This window comes from Pinus tabuliformis, chromosome 2_1 (assembly GCF_031772625.1).
Source record: "Pinus tabuliformis cultivar Carrire ecotype Pingquan chromosome 2_1, CPIR1, whole genome shotgun sequence".
Taxonomy (NCBI): domain Eukaryota; kingdom Viridiplantae; phylum Streptophyta; class Pinopsida; order Pinales; family Pinaceae; genus Pinus; species Pinus tabuliformis.
The window spans coordinates 36,205,968-36,232,015 of record NC_142299.1 but is presented as its reverse complement, the minus strand read 5'-3'; the positions used below and the strand labels follow the sequence as shown (position 1 = coordinate 36,232,015).

General features: G+C 40.0%; 1 protein-coding gene across 1 annotated transcript in view; it reads left to right on the top strand.

Annotated features, from left to right (window-relative positions):
• Positions 1-26,048, top strand: part of ATGRIP (Golgi-localized GRIP domain-containing protein) — a 456,132-nt gene that overhangs the window by 371,501 nt on the left and 58,583 nt on the right. The window contains exons 21-22 of the mRNA XM_089402096.1: positions 4,780-4,807; positions 4,947-5,005. Coding sequence (XP_089258222.1) covers positions 4,780-4,807; positions 4,947-5,005 — 87 coding nt within the window. The remainder of the gene's footprint in view (positions 1-4,779; positions 4,808-4,946; positions 5,006-26,048) is intronic.

The following is a 26,048-nucleotide window of genomic DNA, read 5'->3' as shown; positions in this document are numbered from 1 at the left end:
AACTTGTGTTTTAGTGACTTTTTGTCACCTTGAAGCTTCTTTATTTGCATAAGAAGGTTTTGATTATGATTCCTTAGACATGAAAGTTCTTCGTTTTTTGAATTGTTGACTTTATTCATAGTGTCTTTATTACTAAGTTGCACAAAACGGGGAAACAGGTATGAGTTTCCAAAACGGGCACGAGTACGAAACGTGACCCCGCCAAATTTTGGAAACGGGGAAACGCAATATATATATATATATATATATATATATACATATATATACATATCTTAGGGCATTTAAGAAATATGTGCAATCATAAAGCATATATGATACATTCTAGTTTATTACATTATGATTAAATTGTCAATTGTCAGTGCATAAACTATAAGTCTCTAAATTTACATCACATTTACTCATGAATGATCACATAATAAAAATAGCGATATCCAAAATCAGCCACGAGAAATTTCTAATTTCTTGTCTCGTGCTTGATTGGGAGTCTCCTCCTACATAGTCGAACGACCTTAGTGCTCTTGATTAAATACAAGTTCCATACCCGAGTACCCTACATGCTCTTGATTATTGGGAGTCTCCCCTGCATAGAGGGCTTGGTTCTCTTGATTAAATACAAGTTCCATACACTAGTACATGACAAAATCCAATGGAAACATTGCAATCTTCCCAATTCTGAAATCCTGAAAAACTGATAAGTCTGCTGGATTTTGAATGAGATCTAAAATCCTACTTTCTCCATATGAAATCCAATGAGGGTGAAACCACTCATAAACATCCTAAGTCATTTCATAGTATTGTTAAAAATTTAAGTAAAATGATGAAAACGAAAAATAAAGGAGAATGTCACTTTTACTTTAAGAATTTAACCTTACCATGAACTGCATATCAACACTAGGGCGATAAGCTTGAACATTAGGCTGCCCCACTCAAAAAATCCTCTTTTTTGTAACTTGAGAGGCATCTAGAAGCATCCAGAAGATATTTTAGTCACCCAATAAAAAATTAGAAGCAACAAAATTAAAAAAAATTACAAGAAAAAGTCAAGTTAGAAGAGGAAACTTCATCGTACGGCCTGGAAACGAGTTTTTGGTTGTACTTGCCATGTTTCCTCCTCCAAAAATGGGCGAGTACGTTCGGAAATGAGTTTCCAGGCCATACAGTACGAGTTTCCTTGTTTCCATTTCATTTCCGGCTAGAAACAGACCCTTGTCCAACGTTTCTTGCAACTTAGCTTTATTATCTTGCAAATTTTGATTTGTTCTAATGGACCACATGGCTGGCTCAGGTTGCGGAGAAAATGGCACAATGAGCTATCTAGTGACTGCAAGGGGCTGCTGGCTGCCGACTGAGGACCATCTTGGAGAAAAAATTTCTCCTGGGGATATTACCCACAAAATGGAGGGTAACAGGGCGCATAATCTTCACTTGGAATTTTCATCGTTTGCACTGCAACCTCTGAGTATGTCTTCACGTCAACTGTTTTATCCTCTTCTTGAGTTGTGATATTGACTGGATCGGTATTCGTTCCTTTATCTCTTCAACTTGGACTGTTACGACTGGTGACTTCGATACTTCCTAAGTTGTTCTAACTTGTATTTTAGCGACTTCTTGTCACCTTTAGGCTTCTTTATTTGCATAAGAAGGCTTTGATTATGATTCCTTAGACATGAAAGTTCTTCATTTTCTGAATTGTTGACTTTATTCGTAGTGTCTTTGTTATCTTGTAAATTTTGATTTGTTCTAATGACCTTTGATTAAGGGTTTTGAAGCGCAATTTTTCTTCTTTCTTTGATAGAATCTCGTTGAGTTTCTTCTCATAACTTTCATTTTCTTGCTTTAATTTTTGCTTCTTTACCTTGGACTTCTTGTTATGTTCAAGTAATTTTTGATTATGGTCTCTTAGGTGCAAAATTTCTTCGTCCTTTTCTTTTGATTTATTGTCAAACATGTCTTCGAGATCTTTATATTTATTTTCCGATGCATTGTTTTTTTGTTCAAGCTCTGCAAATTCTTTCTCTAATCTTTTTGTTTGTGCCTGTGTGTTACCTTGATGTTCTTCGGCATTAAATAATCTTCCACATGTTGGAAAACATAATTTGCTTTTTTTTTTAATATTTTTCCAATTTTTGTTAAACAAAATGGACATTTAGTTCCAAATGTGGATTTCTATGTGGAATTCATCTCGACTTCTTGAAGTATATTTCTTTGCAATTTATACTATTTTTTATTAAACACTCTCTCTGTCTCTTTTTTTCATAAATTAACTCCTTTTGATTAAAATCTCTTATAATTAAGAATGGAACCCCTTAATATAGAGCCCTTTCTTAATAGAACCTTTTTTTATTTGAGATTCTAAAAAAGTATTTCCCTTTCAAATAACTTTATATATATATATATATATATATATATAACCCTCAAAAACACTTAATTGATAATTAAAACATCAAACTTTAAAATATCGAATGTCACACATCCTTAAAAATATATGTGGTTATGATTATAAGACCACTTATACTTTATTGTAAATTATTGTCCTAACTCTTTTTAAAAAAATAGTTATGAACGGGTATGACTGGACGAATTGGTTCAGTTCAGACTGTACGAAATATAATTTCAGGGATGTATGACTGATTGTGAATGTAGTAACACCTAATTAGCAATGACGTAGTGGTAGCATGGTCAGTTGGCAGACAAATTGCAGCTGAACATAATTGGTGGCGGCATTGGCTAGGTACAAGGCGATGGGGGAGAATTTGTAGCAACAGGATTGCAGTTGGAGGATGCCAGGCAGAACAAACGAGTTGCTTGTCGAATGAATGCTGATGGGGAAGGATGACGCGAGTCCGCGGCAAAGGACCAGGGATTGGCGTCGGCGTGGGAAGAATGACAGAGTGAGGATGTTTTTGGCTGCAATTGTGGCGGTAGCAACTTCGGCCAATGGCAGTGACCTGAGCGGCTGAGTCATGGCATTTTTTTAATTTTATATAAGTTTTCATTTTTATTTTATTTTTATAATTTTTTTTTTTTTTAATAATTAAAAAATAAATTCACTCCTGTTTTTTTTGAAGAACTTTTTTTTAAACTTTTTTTTTAACCCTATACTTTTTATTCATTTATTTTTTTGATATCTTTTAGTATATATATTTTTTATTTATTTATTCCTATGGCAAAGGGTCTGAATCGCGAAAGTCACAGAATGGAGAAACTCCAGAAACTCTGTAGTGAGACACTTTGATTGCAACAACAACTACATTGACAAAGACTTTAAAGGTCAATGGTTGGGATCGGAAAACGTGGCTTTGATGTGAATGTTATGAAGAAAGTTCATATACTCGGAGGAATGCTTTAATATCTATGTTATGTACAAAGTTCGTATACGCAACAAAGAGATTTAGAATGTCTGAAATATGAAAATATCCATCATCGGATAATAAATTTATATATAAATATTTGAATATAGAAGAGATATGAGACTTGGTTTTACAAATGAGGGGGCCTGCTTATATACCTAGGCAGGTGCCCTTTCATCACTGATCATGTCCTTAGAGACATGTCTCTTCAGTAAATAGTTATTGTTTAATTAACTATTATTACATTTATTATTTATTTATATATATTTTACTCATAACATTTGTATTCATTTTTATTAATCCATTAAAGGTGTATGACTTTAGACTATTTTATAAATAATAGTATAATAATAATAATACTAGTAAGGATAAAATATTAACTCTTGAGTTTTATAATCATGATTGATTTGATTTTAAAGTGGATTCCATATGTTGAGGTCATCCTTGGCATTTAAACATGGCTTCCTATTTTTGGAAGGTCACTTCCAAATTGAGATGTGACTTACTATTTTTGGAAAGTCATATTAGAACTGTCAGAAATGAAATTTTATTATGGGCGGAACTAATTGAGGTTACAAGCCAACCTCATAGGCAATGTGAAAACATAAGAAATCACCCACAAGATGGCCGAAATGCTGACGTCATGCATGTGTGGGCCTCTTGAAAGCATGCATTGGGTTCCTTTAGTTCCAAGTTGAGTGAAGAGGACTCCAAATATCATCCTCTAGGGGTTGGCCCCTAGATCTGCATGCAAATCATCGTGTGGACCCTAGTTGCAGTAAATCTTGTTGATATTGCTTGATTTAGGTCATTGCTTTTGTTTATGGAATATAATTCCAGAATACATGGCACATGATGAATGTAAAAGGAAACTATCTCATAATTGAAGTGTTTTTATCTCTCTCTCTCTCTTTTTTAAAATTATTCCTTCTCAGCAATTTCATGAGCAATGCTAATTTTGTAAAGAAATTGTTCCTTGAATGCTTAAGATTAGTTAATTTGCAAGGCATTGGTTGGCTTAGCATATTTCAATCCTCTTTCATAGTTGGTTTCCTGGAATATGATGCTTATAAGCAAACTAGTTGAAGTATCCTACAAATTATGTCATGCATTTTAAATATGGTGCACTGTAGAAAGAATTGTTAAGCTCCTCAATTTGTCATTTGGTTGCTATCTGTTTATCTGCAGTCCCTCTTCTGACGTTTCAGTTTCACAATGACCACGTCTGACTGTAGCATAAACCATCTCAAGATAATTATTCCAACTAAATGTCTGAAGAAATTTTTAAATGTAAAACCATGTGGTCCTTGTCAAATAGTTAAATTAAGGCCTCATACAGAATCAGTGTCTTTTGATTGGAGTTTGAGTGGTAGATGGATTCTGAGATTACTCAACTATTTAATCACTATATTCACTTATTTTGATGCAGGTGCAGAAAGACCATAGTAACAATCAAGGTAATAGGCATATTCTCTAAGTTGAGGGTTTTGCTAAACTTGGACGATGTTTGAAATTTGTTGTTCTTATTTTTGCTGGTCTGTACTCATCTGTGGCCATTTGAAATTGAATATTATTCTTAAATTGATTGTATTTCAGCTTCAGCACAACAAGATTCATCTGCATCTGTTGTTGCAGTGGCAGAGCAGCAAATTTTGGTAATACATCAATTCTCTCTTCTCAGTATGGCATCCTTATTTCTTATTATATGTTTTTCTAGAAGTTGTCTTACTCGATATTAGATCAAATCCTGGAACTGCTTCAAGATATGGGCAATATCTATAGCCCATATATTACCAATGCCTTGTTAGCTGTAGCATGGATAGGAATCCTTAGCCATATTGGTTATTAAGGCTTGGATGAAAACTTCTGACGTCAAATACATCATGATGACTGTTAAATCAATCTTTAATAGAAGTCTATTTTTAACACTAAGATTATTTTTGTTTAACTCATACAAGAAAACCTAACAAAACTATATTTAAGATAAGATGATTCTTGTAAACTATGTCAAATGTTATTTTTATGTTTAGTAGCTAATTTTAAAACAACTTTGAGTTATCATTCCAATTTTTCATTCAGTTGTGTGCTCATATTAGCATCATTTTATGCTCACTCCCCCACTCTTTAGCCAGGCTCATTATTCAATTAGATTTATAAAAACTGTTATTACAACAACTGGAGAATGGCTGAGATAGAACCCTCCAAACTGCTGCAAACTACATCCAGACCCAAAATAATCTGCTGCAACACTGGATCTGACCTCCCAAACTGGGACTGCAGTATAGCTCAACTTGAGGATCTGGATGACCCTCACTCCATCCTCATATCTGCTTCAAATCTGATCTGCAACTGATGCCGTTGAAGCTCCATGAGATTTCTGGATGAAATCTCCTCAATAGTGGTTTGGGTTTTCATCCAACTCACACAAGGAAACCCAAGGTATTCTTTGCAATAGATTTCCCTTGCTGAAATTTCTCCTTCCTTAATAAAAGTTCATGAGCTTGTCATATTGATGCATGTTTATAGATAACTCCATCCTAGAGTGGGCAGTGCAACTCCTTATATATCCAGCGTTGGCCTAGGTCCTTTATGACTCCTTAGGCAAATGTATCAATCTCCTCTGGTGAAGACCTAGCCAAGTCCTTTTGGCATCCAAGTTCTTCTAGCTTCTTAGGAGAGAATTTGCCTTTGGACCATTCACCTTTCTGGTTAAAGTCCTCTATGACCTTGCCAAGTCCTTCTAGCTTTAAAGGTGAATTACATTTATCTCCTTCGGTCAACATACCCAAGTCTTTTTGGCTTCTAACGAGAATATTTATCCAAACCTTTAATTTCCTTGCGACATTCACCTTTGGTCAAACTAGCCAAGTCCTTTTGGCAACCAAGTCCTACTTGCTTCAGAGGTGAATGTAACCTATAATTTTCCCCTATAATTATCTTGAGCAATTCACCTTTCTGGTCAAAGTCCTTTATGACCTAGCTAGATCCTTTTGGCAGCCAAGTCCTTCTGGCTTCAAATGTGAATGTATTCATCTCCTTTTGGTCAAAGTTCATTATGACCCATCCAATGTCCTTTATGGATTTAGGAGATGATCAACCCAATCCTACAAAGACCTTATCATTCCCTTTTAATGAGGGAGACATTCAAACATCAAACTAAGCTTGGTTTTGTCCACAATCTACTCATTCGTGGATATATAATGGAGCTCTACTGCTCCTCTGTGCATCATGTTTGGGATGAAGTGACCCAGCAATGTCCTTATGGATGATGAAGCCTCATTGCTTCATGACTTGTGCTATTCCTGGAAAGACTCACTTTACCTCATGAAGCATATCTCAAACCACATCCAACTGTACAACATAGGTACCACATTCTTTGTTGTCATCCATTGTATATGCGTCAGTTCAACCATAAATTGGTTCAGGATTTTAAATACAAAGCAAATATTTGGCCTAGTGTTCATCATGCACTTCTCGAATCTAATCGATTGCTTGTACATCATGGGATTCAATAAATCTTAATTTCTAATCCCAAGAAATAGTGTATCAATCAGAATCCTTCATTTCTATCTTTGAGGCCAAACTCCCTTTGACAAGTATATTTGTCAGAATCCTTCATATCAATCTTTGAGGCCAAACTACCTCTGACACTGAAGCAAGTTTTCTTGTGGTAGTCCTAGTGTTGATTTAGGGTAGCATCGGATGTGCTCTAGCCACGAAATTTGGTGGAGAGGTGGGGACACATGAAATCTTCAATACCCAGAAAGGGTTTGGGCAAATTCTAAATAGATCAGGAGTTATTAAAATAATTAATATTTTCAATGGAGTCCCTAAGTCTAAACTTAGGGAAAATAAAATATTAATGTGTATTAATATGAATCTATTTTAGAATGGTCCAAAAGACATGGATCAAGGCAGATCTAATTTTAGCTGTTGATTACGGACTTAATCTCGGCCTTTGATATGTCAACAGGAAAAGTATAAGAAGAGGCTTGAGGGTCACTTGGAGAGTCCACCAGATGATCAACCATTCTATTCTCTAGAGCGGGGTTTGCTAAGAGAGATAGAATCAGTGATCGGGAGAGCAACTGGGGGGCATTGAGTACAGGGAAACAGAGAAGGCAGACATTGTGCTGGGAGAGCAGTGCAATAACCAAGGAGAGTGACGAAGAGCCAGCAAAGGCCCACGCAGGGCCATGTAGAGGCAGGTAAGTGCTGTGCGGGGCACCAGAGATGCCAGTGTGTCTGACGCAGAGGCCTTGAAAATTGACGTAGGGTGTGCTGGGGCTGACGCAAGCCAAGAAAGGCTGACGCAGGGCCAGCGTGAGATAGAGAGGGACTGACGCAGTCCAGATGGGGCAGATGCTGGGGTTGTAGGAGTAGTTTTGTGCTGAAGAACTGCCAGAAGGATTTTCTGGGGTTTCAGTGAGGAGATTTATCTCAAACTGTGAGGTATAGCTGCTAACGAAATTCTCTGTTGGGTAGGCCAGTTTCGGCACCCGGATTGTACTGTGATATTTCTTAATAAGAAAATCCTTAGACAGCTACCCCGGTTTTCCCACATTGGGTTTTTCCAAGGACATTGGACCAAAAATAATGGTGTCATGTGGTGTGTTTGTTCTTGTTTCTTTTAGTTGCTGATCTATAATATGTTGAGCATGCACTGGTGTTTATTTTCAGTATTTACTTTGTAAATAACTTGTTAAAGGAAAAATAACAAGTAGGTAGGAATAAATCAGAAAAAGTGCATGAAGGGTTTCTAAACTAAGTAAACTTAGAAACTTCAACATGGTATCAAAGCGTGATTGCAGGTCATAGGAGGACTAAAAGACATCAGCCGAGCGGAGCAATAGCAGTAGAAAACAGTTGACCCGAGGTGACAAAAGCTGTTTCTAGCAGCACAAAAGCCAAGGAAGTGTGACGCAGAGCTAGCCAGAGCCACGCCGAAGAAGCTGAGAACTGGACAGAGCCTTAGAGAGGCCAGTGTTGCTGACGCAGAGGGCCAGAGGGCTGACGTAGACCCATCCGGGGTGACACAGAGCTAGCGTGAGACAGAGAGGGGCTGACGCAGTTCACAGAGAGGCAGTTGTTGGGGTCTAGAAGGCTGCAGGAATATTGCAGAGTGGAGTTTGTGAGGTATTGTAGTCAGAACAGTACCTGATAGAGCAGGGCCAGAGGAGTTGTTGTCGAGGGTTTCTAGTTGAGGAACCCGGATCAACAGTGTAGTTGCAGAAGACAATCAGAGTAGGGGGCATCTCGACAAGCAGCAGAAGGATTTCCAGGAGGGAAATGAGGACTCGGAGGGAGTGCAGAAGAGAACTTCCAGACGGGAAGCAGAGACTCAGAGGAGTCGAACAGAGAACTTCCAGGAGGGAAGTAGAGGAGTGTCATGGCCCTACACGGGGTAAGAGACTAGGATAGACTGGACAGAGCATCAAACTTCGCAGACTGGAAGGCCAAAATCTTATCAGTGCTTGACAAGAATCGTGTCAAGAACTTCTTCTTAAAGGTAGTAGCTGTCCCATTCGACCCCAATGATAATGATAGGTACGAAGAGGCGATGGTGAGGGCCAAGTGCATTATCCTTGATGGGGTCAAAGATCATGTGGTACCACATATAGCCGAGAAGGAAACAACAATTGAGATGTGGGAGGCTCTCAAGAACCTGTACCAACATACTTCCGTGCAGAGAAGAATGTTGCTCGAGAACCATATGAGGTCGTATCAGATGAAGAAGGGTCAATCTATTGACATCTTCCTCGGAGGACTAAATGAGATTCGAGACCAGTTGACTGCTATAGGAGCGACACTGGATTAGGAGCTTATGGTGAGGACATCCCTGAATGCTATCTCAAAAGATTGGGAAGTGTTTGTCCAGAGTATCCTGGGCAGAGGGACTCTACCACCTTGGGACGAGATGTGGGCAGCTCTTCGCCATGAAGAGATCAGACGACAGTCGAAGACAGGTAGCAGCAGCAAAGGGATCGAGGTCAAGCAAGAGGAGGAGGATGTGGCCCTAACATATGAGGGAAAGCAGGAGAAGCGGAAGAAGAAATATCTCTCCAAGATCAAGTGCTTCCATTGTGGGGAGATGCGTCATTATGTGACCCAGTGCCCAAGGAAGAAAAGTAAGGAAGAGTCTTCCGAGACTAAGGCAGTGCCAGCACTGGCAGAGAAGGAAGTTTGACAGACGATGACTGTGCCACGAGTGCACATATGCCACTTGAGTGGAAATGGGGAGACATTGAGCTGTAGTTAAACGGACTACAGGCGATGAGGGGTAGGTTCCTTGAGGTACCTAGCCTCTTGGATTAGACCTTGCTACGGGAGCTTCGATGAGGAGTAGCAGGACTGACTAGGTGGGTAGAGACGGATGCGGATAGAACGGTAGAGAGAGCTACAGTGCAGGAGTCCCAAGACAACGCAGAGCTGGCAGGCTGCAGCAGTGCGAGAGGCACAGGAGTGTTGCACCAGTGCAGGAACAGAGAGGTGTGCAATGGTGCGAGATGCAAGGAGTTGTTGCAACAGTGCAGAGGTCAAAGAGGGAGCACTTGTCAGCGGCAGAGGGAGCTTCAACATCAGTGGGTGTTTCTAGCCCAACAGGGAGGTTAGTTGGAGGATCAGTTACTTACTTCTCAGTAACTGAGTTGTAGTGCAACAGTGGGTTAGCACGATGAAACATGATGAGAGGAGGTGCAGTGCGAATGCAGTGCTGGGAGAAAGGACCAGCGACAACATGGATGCAGAGGGAGCTGTCGTACAGATGCAGCAGTGGCAGAACCATGGGCAGCAGTACAGGAAGTAGCAATGCAGAGGATGTTGGGCAGGAAGGCCTAGCATCATCATAGGTACCGATGCCAGATGATCAAAGGAATACTCAGTGAGGAGTATTGCTAGAGCACAATCCTCTCTAAGAGGGAGTGTTGATTTGGGGTAGCATCGCATGTGCTCTAGCTATGAAATTTGGTGGAGAGGTTGGGGCATGTTGGGTCTCTATAATACTAGTGATTACCCCATTACTATTGTAGTTATACCCCTTATTTATATTGTTGTGCCCCTATTACCCCCATGTTGTTATTTCTGTGCTCCATAGAATCCCTCTATTGTTATTTTTGTGGCTTTATATTATTATTGTTAGGTCGGCTGGATTATATTGTGACTCCTTAGACTCCTATATATAGAAATGAGGTTTTGTCATTTGTATCATCAAAGAATTGTTCATTTATGTAATGTAAAGGAGGTTGCCCCCTCGAAGAGGCTGAATTCTAAGGCGTTCATCTATCTTTTCTATCTTTTCTTGAGCTGGTTTCATAACATTTGGTATCAGAGCTTTGGATTCTAGGGTTTCGCTGCTCCAAACAGGTGATCGTGGCATTTTCGCTATAACTTTTTTCCTGTGACGTTTCAGAAGTCGCAAAAAAAACCCATTTGAGAAGAAATCGCGCTGAACCTTGGGTCCGAATTTTAGAGCTTTTCGCGCGATATTTGCGGAGATATGATCTGAGGAAGTTGGTCTTTTGCAGACTCTTGAATTACATTCAAAACAGGTGACCTGGGGAAAATCATCATAACTTTCTCTCTGGGGATCGGATTGAAATTTCGTAAGAAGGTACAGAAAGAGGACAGACTGTAGTTTCTTGTATGCGTGTTTCAGATTGAAAGGTTGAAATAGTGACTCTTGGCATGTCGTACAAGTTCGCTCTACTGAATTAGTCTAAAAGCAAGTCACTGTGGGAGATTTCACATAACTCTTCCTTGGAGAATCCAAATTGGGTCAGACTTGTGGCATTGGAAAGAGGATGTAGAAGGCTACTACAGGTCGCAATTTCAGAACTGGATGATCTGAAGTTACAGAGATACATCAGATTCAATATCATGCTTCTATAAAGTGAAAAAAGGTGCGTAGTTTTTTTTAAATTTTTGTGTAAGCTTGGTTTAACGGAATTCAAAGGGCATAGTAAAGCATTATTATCGGTAACTGATGCCCCGAGGAAAGAAAATGCAAACACCTAGTAAGGAACCTGAAAGCTCTAGCATGACTGATGAAGAAGAGGAAGAAATGCTACATGATATATCAAAATTACAAGAACAAGTGCAACAAATGTCACGCTCACAAAAGCTAACAGAAGCTAAGATAAGTGGCGTGGAATCTAAGATAAATGGAGTGGAATCTAAGATAAATGGCGTGGAAGCTAAGATGGACGATTTGAAGATAGATTTGAAGAGAGACATGGCAAATTTGAAGACAGATTTGAAGACAGACATGGCAGATTTGAAGACAAATTTGACAAATTTTCTACAAGAAATACTTACTAATGGTGAAAAGGTTGTAAAGGAAACTCGTGACGTGAACAAAAGTAATGTTAATAATGATTCCATAGATGCTAATGTTGGATCGAAGACCCACCATATTCCAAAAATAGATATGAGGAAGTTTGATGGCAAGGATCCCGCCACATGGATAGTACAGATGGAGCAGTTTTTCGATCTCAATAATGTGCAAAACACACAAAAGGTATGTATGGCAACTGTATATTTGGAACCAAATCAGTTTGTATGGTATCAATGGCTTTGCTCTCGTAAAAAATTTATCACTTGGGCACTTTTTATGGAAGAATTGATAGCACATTATGAAGATACAAAAAGCAACACTTTTTTTAGCCAATTGATAAGTTTCAAACAAAAGGGTTCAGTAATGGAGCACATTGAGGAGTTCCAAAAATTGAACATAAGGGTAAAAGATATTCCAGAGGAGCATAAGATTGATGTGTTCATTGGGTCTTTAAAGGATAATATCCAACATGATGTTCGCCTTTGGGAACCTGATTCATTAGAGAAGGAATTCAGGTTAGCAAGAAAAATGGAGAGCAAAATTATGGCAACCAGGAAGCATACCACTCAAAACTATAAAGACGGAAGTGTTGTTGCCCCTAGTCTTCCACAACCTATAAGGTTGACACCACAACAATTGGAAGAAAAAAGAGCAAAAGGGCTTTGTAACAGTTGTGATAGCAAATACACTAAAGGTCATAAGTGTGCTAAGAAGAAATTATTCTACATAGATTGTGAAGAGGAAGAAGAAAAGGAGCAAGAAAGGTCAAAAGAAGAAGATACACTCCAGGAACAAAGCCTAGATGAAGAACAAATAAATCCGACCATATCTTGTAATGCATTGGCGGGAAATACCACTCCTCAAACCATCAAGATAGAAGGACAAATCAAGAAAAAAAGGTAATAGTGTTGATTGATTCAGGAAGCACCCACAATTTTATTCATTGTAGGGTAGCAAAAGAATTGAATTGCTTCCTATATCCAGCACCAGAGTGTCAAGTGATGATTGCAAATGGAGGAACAATAAATTGCTCTGGAAGGTGCCATAATATCAAGCTATCCATGGGAGAATATGTATTGACTAGCCCATGTTGTGTGTGGAGCACGATTGTTCAGAGGTCTTTGTTTCAGCCGGATGTATACCCCAGGAAGTTTGTACACCCCTCTATGCGGGGGGGACTTGTCCCCCCTGCGGGGATCTGGGGGGGCCGATCCCCCCTAGCTGGGGGGTCCGGGGGCTCGGGGGCAGCGCCCCCGAAGCTAAAAACAAATGTAAAATTGCCTTGTAAAAGTATAGTAATTTCTAGTCAATCTGGGCCGTTCATTAGGCAGATGATCTGATGGTAGAACTTATGTTTAGTTTAGGGTTTTTTGCCCTAGAAGGCAACCCCTCTCTTTGTATGAGGGTATTGTATTTGAGGCTGTGAAATAGATGTGTATTCTGTGAGTGAGAAACAGAGAGGTGAGACTGTGAGAGAAAATAGAGGATATTACAACGGATTTGCTGTAGGTTGTGTTTCTTCATTTTGCTGGATAATAGAAAGGAAGGACTGGCTGTTCGGGGTGGACGTAGCCAAAACTGGGTGAACCACGTATATCTGTGTCTCTCTTGTTTTGTGCGTTTTTTGTGTTTATATTTCTGCAATATTTTATGTGTTCCATTGCTCCGTAATATATAATTTTCTAACAGCCCAATGCTTTCCATTCCAATGGGAGGTGCTGATGTTGTACTAGGAGTCCAATGGCTACAATCCTTGGGTACAATAGCTTTTAATTTTCAAGAACTTTTCATCAAATTTTCTACGGAAGGAAAGGAAGTTGAATTAAGGGGTATTGTAGGGAAACCAGGAAAGATAATCAGCTCTAATGGTATGACAAAGCTTCTAAAAAAGGAGCAAAGAGGTGTAATTGCACAATTATGTTTGCTAGATGTTTCCACATCGGAATCATCTATTTCTCCAGATCTCCAAAAAGTCCTGGACAATCATTCCAAGGTATTTGTGACTCCCAAAGGTCTCCCACCTATGCGTGATCTTGATCATGCTATTCATCTGATTCTAGGAAGTGTTCCTCCAAACATCAGGCCGTACAGATATCCCTATGTCCAAAAAAGTGAAATTGAACGTATGGTTGCAGAAATGCTAGAGGCTGGTATAATTCAACCAAGTCAAAGTTCTTTCTCTGCTCCAGTAGTATTGGTGCACAAGAAGGATGGATCATGGCGCATGTGTCCGGATTATAGGGAGCTCAACAAGCTCACTATTAAAGATAAGTTCCCCATTCCTGTCATTGATGAATTACTGGATGAATTACATGGATCAATTTACTTCACCAAGTTGGATCTTCGTTCGGGATATCATCAAATCAGAATGAAGATTGAAGACATTCTGAAAACAGCATTTAGAACTCATGAGGGTTATTATGAATTTTTGGTCATGCCTTTTGGCCTTACTAATGCACCTTCAACATTTCAAGGTTTGATGAATTCAATTTTCAAACCATTCCTTAGAAAATTTGTGTTAGTATTTTTTGATGATATACTAATCTACAGCAAGTCTTGGAAGGATCATGTTGAACATGTTGACAGGGTGCTACAACTATTGGAGGAGCAACAATTATATGCAAAAAGATCCAAATGTTTCTTTGGAGTCGAGGAGGTGGAATATTTGGGTCATATTGTATCTCATGAAGGAGTTAAGGTAGACCCTAGCAAAATTAAAGCCATTAAGGAATGGAAAATCCCCACATCCATAAAGCATCGATCATGTTGAACATGTTGACAGGGTGCTACAACTATTGGAGGAGCAACAATTATATGCAAAAAGATCCAAATGTTTCTTTGGAGTCGAGGAGGTGGAATATTTGGGTCATATTGTATCTCATGAAGGAGTTAAGGTAGACCCTAGCAAAATTAAAGCCATTAAGGAATGGAAAATCCCCACATCCATAAAGCATCTGCGAGGATTTCTTGGGTTGACAGGGTATTATCGCAAGTTTGTTAAGAATTATGGGAGAATAGCAGCACCTCTAACAACATTATTGAAGAAAGATGCATTTTCATGGACTCCAGAAGCAACAAAGGCCTTTGAACATCTTAAAGAGGCAATGTGCCAAGCACCGGTCTTAGCTACACCGGACTTCACAAAAACCTTTATTGTGGAATGTGATGCTTCAGGAAATGGAATTGGTGCTGTTCTAATGCAAGATGAAAGACCCATTGCTTTTGAAAGTCGTCCAATCAAGGGAAAGTTTTTAAGAAAAGCTATTTATGAGAAGGAAATGTTGGCAATACTCCATGCACTTAAGAAATGGCGACCCTACCTAATGGGAAGACACTTCAAGGTAAAAACGGATCATGGTAGCCTTAAATACTTTTTAGAACAAAGATTATCCTCTGAAGAGCAACAAAAGTGGGTCACAAAGATGTTGGGTTATGACTTTGAAATCATCTACAAAAAAGGGAAGCAAAATGTGGTGGCAGATGCACTCTCAAGAAAGGATGAGGATGTGGAAGCATTGTTGTGCGCCATTTCTATTATCCAACTAGATTGGATAAACGAAGCAAGGGAGGAATGGAAGAATGATGAAGAAGTGTGGGCACTTATTCGAAAGCTACAACAAGATTCCAGTACGTCTGATACATTTAGCTGGCAAAATGATTCATTATGGTACAAAGATCGCTTATACCTTTGTAAGAATTCCCAGCTAAAACAAAAGATTCTTGTGGAATTGCACACTTCTCCCTTAGGAGGGCACTCGGGATTTTTAAAAACTTACCACAGAGTTAAGAAGGAATTTTTTTTGGGATGGCCCTAAATCAGATATTCAAAAGTTTGTGGCAGAATGTTTGGTTTGCCAACAACATAAAGTTGAAACAATTAAGACACCGGGTCTATTACAAACTTTATCCATTCCAAGCCAACGTTGGGAGGAGGTTTCAATGGATTTTATCACAGGTTTACCCAAGTCTGAGGGAAATAGTGTCATCATGGTGGTAGTTCACAGACTTACCAAGTATGCACATTTTTGTGCATTATCACATCCATTTAAAGCCAGTACAGTTTCTACTGCAATTATGGAAACAATTCGAAAGCTACATGGAAACCCAAAGATTATTGTAGGTGACAGAGATCCCATTTTCACTGGAAATTTTTGGACAGAATTATTTTCTTGTCTTGGTACTCAGTTAGCTCATAGCTCATCTTATCATCCTCAATCTGATGGGCAAACTGAGATAGTAAACAAATGTTTGGAAGGATATCTTCGTTGCTTTGTATCTGATAAACAGACACAATGGGTCAAATGGTTGCCTCTGGCTAAATGGTGGTATAACACTTCCTTCCATACAGCAACAAAAATGACCCCATTTATGGCACTTTATGGGTATCAACCACCATCCATCACATCATATTTAAGAGAAAATTCTAAGGTTCAGGCAGTGGAACATCACATCGAACATCAACAACAAGTCCTCCAACTCTTAAAGGATAACCTCATGTTGGCACAAAATAGAATGAAACAACAGGCAGATCAACATCGCAGTGAAAGAAGTTTTGATGTAGGTGATTGGGTATTCCTACGACTACAACCATATAAGCAAATGTCCCTAAAGCAAGCTAAGAAGGATAATAAATTATCACCAAAGTATTATGGTCCGTACAAGGTGTTGCAAAAGATTGGTACTATGGCATACAAATTGGAGCTTCCTGCAGCTTCTCAATTGCACCCAGTTTTCCATGTTTCATGTTTAAAGAAGGTTATAGGCGACAAGCTCCTAGTGCAAACAATATTGCCAGAACTTGATGAGGAAGGAAACATTATATTGGAACCGGAAGCAGTCACAGAAACAAGAACTCGACAGCTACGAAATCGCTCAATTTCAGAGTATCTGATCAAGTGGAAGAACTTATCCGCTGAAGATTCCACATGGGAGGATGAGAATTTTATGCAGAAGTATCCAGAACTACTCTAGCGTTGAGGACAACACTTTTTTGAAGGAGAGGGGCATGTTGGGTCCCTATAATACTAGTGATTACCCCATTACTATTGTAGTTATACCCCTTATTTATATTGTTGTGCCCCTATTACCCCCATGTTGTTATTTCTGTGCCCCATAGAATCCCTTTATTGTTATTTTTGTGGCTTTATATTATTATTGTTAGGTCGGCTGGATTATATTGTGACTCCTTAGACTCCTATATATAGAAAGGAGGTTTTGTCATTTGTATCATCAAAGAATTGTTCATTTATGTAATGTAAAGGAGGTTGCCCCCTCGAAGAGGCTGAATTCTAAGGCGTTTATCTATCTTTTCTATCTTTTCTTGAGTTGGTTTCATAAGAGGGCACATGAGGTCTCCAATATCCACAAAGGGTTTGGGCAGATTCTAAACAGATCAGGAGATATTAAAATAATTAATATTTTTAATGGAGTATCTAAGTCTAAACTTAGGGAAAATAAAATATTATTGTGTATTAATATGAATCTGTGTTAGAATGGTCCAAGCCAGATTTAATCTTAGCTGTTGATTAGGGACTTAATCTCGGCCGTTGATATGTCAACAGGAAAAGTATAAGAGGAGGCTTGAGGGTCACTTGGGGAGTACACCAAATGATCAGTCATTCTATTCTATAGAGCAGGGTTTGCTAAGAGAGATAGAATCAGTGATCGGGAGAGCATCTGAGGGGCATTGAGTAGAGAGAAACAGAGGAGGCAGAGATTGTGTTGGGAGAGCAGCGCAACGGCCAAGGAGAATGACGCAGAGCCAGCAAGGGCTCACGCAGGGCCATGTAGAGGCAGGCAAGTGCTGTGTAGAGCACCAAAGAGGCTAGCTTGTCTGACGCAGAGGCCCAGAAAGTTGATGCAGGGCTTGTTGGGGTTGACGCAGGCCAAGAAAGGCTGACACAGGGCCAACGTGAGACAGAGAGGGGTTGACGCAGTCTAGATTGGGAAGATGCTGGGGTTGTAGGAGCAATTTTGTGCTGAAGAGCTGCCAGAAGGATTTTCCAGGGTTTCAACTAGGAGTTTTCTCTCAAACTGTGAGGTATAGCTGCCAAGGAAATTATCTGTTGGGTAGGCCAGTTTCGGTACCCAGATTGTACTATGATATTTCTTAATAAGAAAACCCTCAGATAGCTGTACTGGTTTTCCCACATTGGGTTTTTCCAGGGACAATGGTTAAAAAATAATGGTGTCGTGTGGTGTGTTTGTTCTTGTTTCTTTTAGTTGCTGATCTGTAATATGTTGAGCATGCACTGGTGTTTATTTTCAGCATTTACTTTGTGAATAACTTGTTAAAGGAAAAATAACAAGTAGGTAGGAATAAATCAGAAAAAGTGCATGAAGGGTTTCTAAACTAAGTAAACTTAGAAACTTCAACACCTAGCTGCTCCCTTTGTCATGGAAGTAAATTCTTCGGCCATTGTTGCTCTCTCTATCACGCAAGCAATTCTTTCTGCTTCTACAGATATTTTGTCTCTAAGGATCTAGTCTGACAATCTCAATACCATGATATCTTCTTGGAAAGTTGCTCCCACTTTGTTCGGTTTTTAGTTCCCTTAGAACTAGAAGCTCTTCCTATTGTCGAACATGATCCTGGATGTTAATTTGTACAATATGTTCAAAGCATTCTTAAGAATATGACCATCTGTTACAGGAGCAAAAAACTTCTCATAGTCCACTCCCTCTTACTGGGAGAAACCTCTTGTCACAACCTTGCCTTGTACTTCCTAATGTTGCCACCTATGTAATCGTAGTCTTTTTATATACTTGATTATATGTGAACCTCACTCAAGGGGTCAAGAAAGGCTGTTCATCATCATCATTTTCAACATTCTTTGTTGATGCATGCTCCCTTTCATTTTTCTTTTAGGGAATATTTCCAAAGTCCTCTTTGTCAAAATTTTCAAAGTTCCTTCTTCTATTTCCTTTATTAGTATGAGCTGCACGGGCTTGTGTTTCTTCATTTTGTGGAGTTTGTAAGTTATTTTTGGATGATAATCTTGACTCTTCTTGAACACAATCAGTCCATAGCTCATCAAATGTGGGTTGTTTTGACCGTGCACAAATTCCTTGAATAAATGGCTCCCATGAGCGAGGAAATCCATTGAGGGTAATTGAAACAAGTTCTAGATCTTCAATGTGTTCATTCGGGATTTTAGTCTGAATATTTGTCTCTGACTGAGAGGTACTACTACCGAGATCATTCTTTGTTGGGTGAGTCAGTTTGGCACCCAGATTGTATTCTAAAACTTCTTAATAATAAAACCCTCAGTTAGCTGCACCGGTTTTCCTGCATTGGGTTTTTCCGAGGACATTGGCCCAAAAACAACGGTGTCACTTGTGTGCTTGTTTTTTCTTCAGTTGATGATCTGTAATGTGTTGAGCATGCTTGTATTTATTTTCAATATTTACATGGTAAATAACTTGTTAATTAAACATAACAAGTAGGCAGAAATAAATCAGAAAGTACATGAAGGGTTTCTAATAGTTAGACTTAGAAATTCCAACATGGTATCGAAGCGTGGTTGCAGATCACAGAAGAACTGAGGGCATCATCCGAGCAGAGCTGTGGCAACAGAGACAACTATCCTGAGTGACAAAAGTTGTTCCTAGCGGAGAAGCAGCAAGGAAGGGGTGACGCAGTACTTGCGTCATCAAGTTTGAGCTAGGAGGAGGATCAACGTAGTGGCAGAAGGGAGCAAACCTGACCTGTGCAGTGCTCGGTCATCTTTCTCAGTCAGCAAGGATTGACGCCCATGGCCAGGAGGTGTGGATTTTGCTGGTGCTGGGATTGCACAGAGCCTAGAAGCTCTAACCTTCAGTTTGCTGAGGCATAGGAGGCTGTGGGTAAGTTGCGGAGTGAAGTTGGCGGGGTACTGTGGTCAAAGCAGTACCTAACAGGGCAAGACCAAGGAGGAGGGAGTTGCTGCCGAGGATTTCTAGCCAAGAAATCTAGATCAGTGGTGAAGCTGCACTAATGATCGGAGTGGGGACATCTTGACATTGGAAGAGAGGTTTCTAAGAGGGAAATTGAGGCTCGGAGGGAGTCACATCGAGAACTTCCAGAAGTGAAGTTGAGGAGTAGTGAAATGGTAGTGAACGGGGTAAGAGACCAGGATAGACTGGATGAAGCCTCAAACTTCGTAGTCTGGAAGGCCAGAATCTTGTCTGTTCTAGACAGGAATCATCTCAAGCACTTCGCCTCGAAGACGATAGCGATCCCAGTTGACCCGGTTGAGAACGATAAGTACAAGGAGGCAATGGCGAGGGCCAAGAGCATCATCCTTGACAAGGTCAAGGACCATGTACTACCACATATTGTCGAAAAGGAAACGACAAATGCGATGTGGGAGTCCTTGACGAAATTGTATCAACATACTTCTGTGCAGAGGAAGATGCTACTAGAAAATCAGCTGCGGTCATACCAGATGCCATGGCGACATTTCTGCAAGTTTTTGCTGGAGTTTTGCAAGTCGTTTGTTAGGCATAGAAAACATGCAAAATTTATAAGACTGATACTATCATCATCGTCAAAAATTTCATGAAAACCCATAATGGAGTTTCCATCTTCTTCTTCAGGCTCGGAGTCACTATCAGGATAGTATATTTCTTCGATCGGTTCGTCATCAAGATCACAATAGAATAGATTGCACATGGTTGGTTCTAGTGTTTCTTGAAATAAGGTTGCAATCTTAGGCTTACGAGCTTTCTGGGGGCATTCATTTGCCCAATGACCTTCCTTGTTATAGATGTAACATTAGACTGATTTTGACGGTGTCTTGTGATGTCTTAGGAACAGTCTTTTCTTTTGGAAGGGCTTCCTTCCAAGCTGAAATGGCTTCTTGTAAGCTTCTGGCTGAAACTTACTCTGTGGCGACCAATGCTTCTTGGGATGATATCTGGATTTCCAAGAGCATTTGGGATCGCGGTTAAAGGGTCCCTTCCCCTAGTTGGGCATCTGGCCAACTGTCGTGCAGACCTTATTGGAAAAGATCTTATTGTACTCCTTGAAGTCAGTCATAACATGTTTGGCTAAACAGTGTTCCTCGATGACTTTCTTTATGTGGCCATGCACCATTGCTAGGGTCATGCCATCTAAGGAGAGATGTTTGTCCTCGAAATATTTGTTGATGGCTTTAGGAAGAACACCAGACATACTCTGGATATACCGTTTGAGGTATGCAACATTTGAATAGGACTTAGATCGAATGATCCAATCTTGCATTTGGCAGAAATATTCTTCTATAAGACCAATATTGCCTAACTGGTTAGACATGAACAATTCACTGTAATGGTTTGGGTCTTCATCAACTGTAAGGCCAACAAATTGTGCATAGACGGCAATAAGTAACTAAACCATAGGATTGATGTGACTAAGGATGGGTTCCTTACCTTCTGTAGAGGCATAATGCCAGCAGGTATGGGCAAGGCCACCGAATACATTGACAATCAATTGAGCTATACTACGGGGAGAAAGGGTAGGGTCATCCACCTGTTTTTTCGTTGCTCAACTGTTGAGGAGATTAATGGCATTCTCCATTTCAAGTTTGGGCTGGCAATTGGGAAAAAAACATAGGTTCCTGCGGCATGCCCTGAATGGCAGCTGACATGGCAAAAACACCAGTTGTTATGATTGAAACTGGTCTGGATGTTTCACCTTGGGTAATCCTTAGAGGGGGTCCCCTGGTTCCAGTTTGACATAAACCTAGAACTGTTTGACGTGGGCCTTTGTGAGAGCAGGACCCTTTTCTTGCACCTGTTGCAAGAAAGATATGACTGTTGAATTGGCTTCATTGATATCTTCAGCGAATTCCTGTGCTGCCTTCTCTTTTGCTGTTTGGATCCCAAAATTCGAAGTAGGTAGTTCATGACTAGCCACACTAAAATTATAGGTTTGTTTTAGCTTTTGTTTGGGGTCATCTGTAAACATAACAAATTTGGTGGGTTTGTCTAACACCGAAGAATCTGGTGTGGGTTCCTTGGCTCCTAATTTTTTGATGAATGGAGTCTGGATGGACAAAATGGAGAAAATTGTTGTTAGTGGTTGTTCTAACTTTTCATGGGTAGCTGTTAGGATTGAGATATCAGCAACTTTGTGGTCTAGCAATTTGAGTCTTGCTAGTAATTTCTCGCACACTTCTTTTTCTTCAAAGACTGCTTGTTTGACCTTGAGGACCTCTCTATGAAAATCATCTATGTTCTTTGACTCTAGGTCAAGCTGTAGATTTGCACAATTAAGTTGTGTTGTGGTAGTATCTGATGTAGTAGATGTCAATATTGTGGTATAAGGGACAAATTCCCTTTTCTTTTGACCATCAACATCAAACTGTTGGAAGGAAATGTAAGGTAAGTTCCTGCCAGGAACATATGATTCTTCTTCTGTAGAGACCTTGATAGTTATGGAGGTTTGTTCTCTGGTGTTGTTGCTCACTACTAAATGTGTTTTCAGCTATCAAAAGGGTGAGAAATAGCAGTGAAGTTTGAAGCCATATCCCAAGCCACTAAAGCTCTCAGAGCTTTAATCAGACCTTCTCCATTGCATAGTACTTGAAACAAGCTTTCCAACGGTATATGGAAGTCCAAAAATGGACTTCTGGATCAGAAGTTAGAGCAAATTGAAGTTGCCCTTTGAAAGCTAGAAAACAAAGAGAAAAGACCAAGGGAGGCTCATCACAATCGCATTTCGGAGTTTCCTAGCAGCAGCAACGGGGGAGGACACAACAAACCTGCGATTGAGCGATCACTGATATCGATGATCGCGAAAGTGAAAGGTCTAAGGCGCGACATATCGATGATTGACAAGATGTCAAAGTGTAGTGCAAAGGGGTAGTGTATATGGGCGATTAGAGGCCCAAAGTCCCACAACATCAGCAAATCGACATATTGACGCAGAGCCTGTGTGGGAAGCTAGACGCTGGGCTAGTGTGAGAAGCTTGACGCAGAGGGACGCAGAAGGATTCCGAGGAAGAGGAGTACTTCACCTAGATCAAAAATTTGTCAGGAAGCGTCTGTAAATTTCTTACTCCTGTTTTGCTGGTTGTAATTTGTACATGAGAATTTGCTGAAGAATAATAAAGAAACCCTCATCTACTGCACCGGTTTACCCACACTGGGTTTTTCCGCAGATGATTGTCCAAAATAACTGCCATTGTGATTTTATTTGTGCCATTATTTTTTCCTTACATTTACTTTTTGGAATATTTTAATTGTGAAGGCTGCAATAGAATATATTTCGATATTTGCTATAAGAAGACTGTGAATAACTTATTTATGAGGTAAGAAGTAGAAGAAATAATATTAATCACTGCAGTAGGATTTCCATTTAGAAATTTTCACATGGTATCAGAGCTGATGAGGGAAAGCAGAAGCCGAAGACCCAGCGTTGAAGGAAGAAAGGAATTCGAAATTCTTGCAGGGGCAGTAATTCGAATCTCCAAGGGGCTTGTGCAGTTCAAAGCCAAGAGGATTAGATTTCGTGGGATAACTCTCTCTGAGTGAGTCGACAGAGAGGTAAGTCTTTCTGATCAAAATTTGTCAGTGGTAGAAGGAACAATGCAACAAAAGATTCAACGAGAGGGTTTGTCTTAGGTGGGACACAGTTTTTCCTACAACAGTTGCTAGGACAAGTTAGCATCAAAAATTGGCACAATATGGATACTCAAAGTGTCTCAGAGTTATCTACTAGATTAGATGAAGAATTCACATGCCTAGAAAATTCAACGTCAGTGGATGTTTGGTACATTGATAGCGGGGCTTCAGCTCATATGACTGGAGTACGAGAACATTTCTTGAGTTATCAAGAAGAATAAATGAACTTCCAAATCACTATGGGAAACAAAACGAAATGTGCTTTAATAGGGAGAGGCACCATAACATTTCAGACGGAAGAAGGGATTAGCATCTGATCCACCAATGTTTTGCATGTGCCAAGATTAGGAATGAACTTGATTTCAGTATCCCAATTACAGGACAAGGGATACGATGTATACTTCATGGGAAAGAAGGTATATGTCAAGCATCCAAGTTGGAAGAAGAAATGGCAAATTGGGATTCGAAGCAACAAGTTGTTTAGATTGTAGCTTGAGTCACCAATGGCACTGATAGGCAACAACTATAATGGTGAGAAGGAGCGAAACGAATTATGGCATAGGCGAATGAGGCATTTACACCATGGAGCACTGAGGATGCTTAGAGAGACTATTACAGGAGTACCAGTCCTTAGTAGTGAACATGATGACTTATGCAGAGGATGTGTACTAGGGAAGTACGCTAAAGCAACTTTTTCCAGAGGTAACAATAGAGCAAAATGTGTAGTAGGATTGATACACTCAGATATCTATGGTCCTATGTCCACAAGAGCTCTTAGTGGTGGCGAATACTTCGTCACCTTTATCGATGATCACTCCAGAAAAACTTGGATCTACTTCTTAAAGATCAAGGATGAGGTCTTCGATTGTTTCCGAGAGTTTAAAGTTCTTGTTGAAAATATGACAGGGAAAACAATAAAGGTTTTTTTTAGATAATGGTGGAGAATATATAGACAAAGACTTCACATATTTTTGTACAAAGGAGGGCATCAAAAGAGAGTGGAAAACTCCATATAATCCAGAATAGAATGGAGTAGCAGAATAAAAAAATAGAACTATTGTTGGGGCAGCCAAAGCTATGTTGTATGATCAGGATCTACCTAGGTATCTATGGGCAAAAGCTTGCAACACAACAATGTACATCCAGAATAGAACTCCTCATAGAGCATTGGGGAAGAAAATGCCTGAAGGGGTCTTCATAGGGAAGAAGCCGGAAGCCAGTGATCTCAGGATATTCGGAAGCGTGGCTTATTGTCACATTCTAGACGAGAAGCACAGTAAACTGGATCAGATTGCAGAAAAGGGGCATCTCGTAAGATACAACAATAGTTCAAAGGCATACAGAATCTACATTCCTAGCAGTAGGAAGATTGTAGTGAGAGGGGATACAAAGTTCATGGAGGACAGAGCTTTCAGGAAATCTTGTGAGATGCCTGCAGAAAATCAGTCAGGAGATGTTCCATTAGTCCAAGAGCAGCAGAGGCAGCAAGGAGGACAGGCAGGAGGATAGATACTTGGATCGAGTACAGTGACCAGTATCTCCTCAGAAGGAGGAAATGCAAATAGTTCTCAGCAGATGGAATGATACGATTAGGAGAAGAGTTGGTTGAGCCTCCCACCACCAGTGGTAGAACTAGCAGAGAAGTATGGCAGACACTGAGGGACACAGAGGAGTTTGTTGGCGCTCCTAGAACCAAGAAAAGGCAGCGTATACAACCTGACAGATACCAAGCATTGGTAGCTCAGGTTGAAGAACCCTCTAGCTTTCAGGAAGTTGTTCAACACCAAGTATGGGTGGATGCCATGGTAGAGGAATGCAACTGTGATGACAAATGATGTCTGGGAAGTAGTACCTAGACCAGAAGATAGATCAGTTGTAGGATCACGATGGATCTACAAGATCAAGTATGTTGCAGATGACAGTATAGAGAAGTACAAGGCAAGGTTCGTGGCAAAGGTTTATGCTCAGAAAGAAGGAATAGACTATGAAGAGACCTTCGCCCCAGTTGTTCAATACACCTCTATGAGATCCGTTATACCCCTAGCAACTCAAATGGGATGGGAGATTCACCAGATGGATGTCAAGACAACATTCTTGAATGGGGTAATAGAAGAGGAGGTGTATATAGAACTGCCTGAAGGCTTCGAAACTCATGAGAAGAGAACTCATGTTTGCATATTAAAGAAAGCCCTGTATGGGCTCAAGCAGGCACCCAGAGCATGGTATGGTCGGATTGATAGTTACTTGCAGCAGTTGGGATTTGTCAAGAGTGATGTTAATCCCAATATCTACTATTTGATGGTAGAGAATGAACCACTTATTCTAGTATTATATGTCGATGACTTGTTCCTAATTGGGTCATCTAGGCTCATATAGGATTGGTAGAAGAATCTTGAAGCTGAATTCAACATGAAGGACATGGGGTTGATGCATTATTTTCTAGGGTTGGAAGTTTGGCAGAAGAATGGGGAGATCTTCCTTGGACAAGGAAGATATGCTACATAAATTCTGAAGAGATTTAGAATGCAGGGTTGTCGACCCATGGTACTCCCATGATCACCAACTGGAAAAAATAGATGCATCAGGAGACAAGGAAGTAGACCCCACCTTGTACAGGCAGCTCATTGGGTCGCTCATGTATCTGGGCAACACTAGGCCAAACCTTTTCTTTGCTGTAAACACTCTTAGTCAGTTCATGGTAGAACCAAAAAGGGTGCATTGGGTAGTAGCTAGGCACATTCTTAGGTATGTGCAATGTTGCACGAAGCGGGGACAAAACA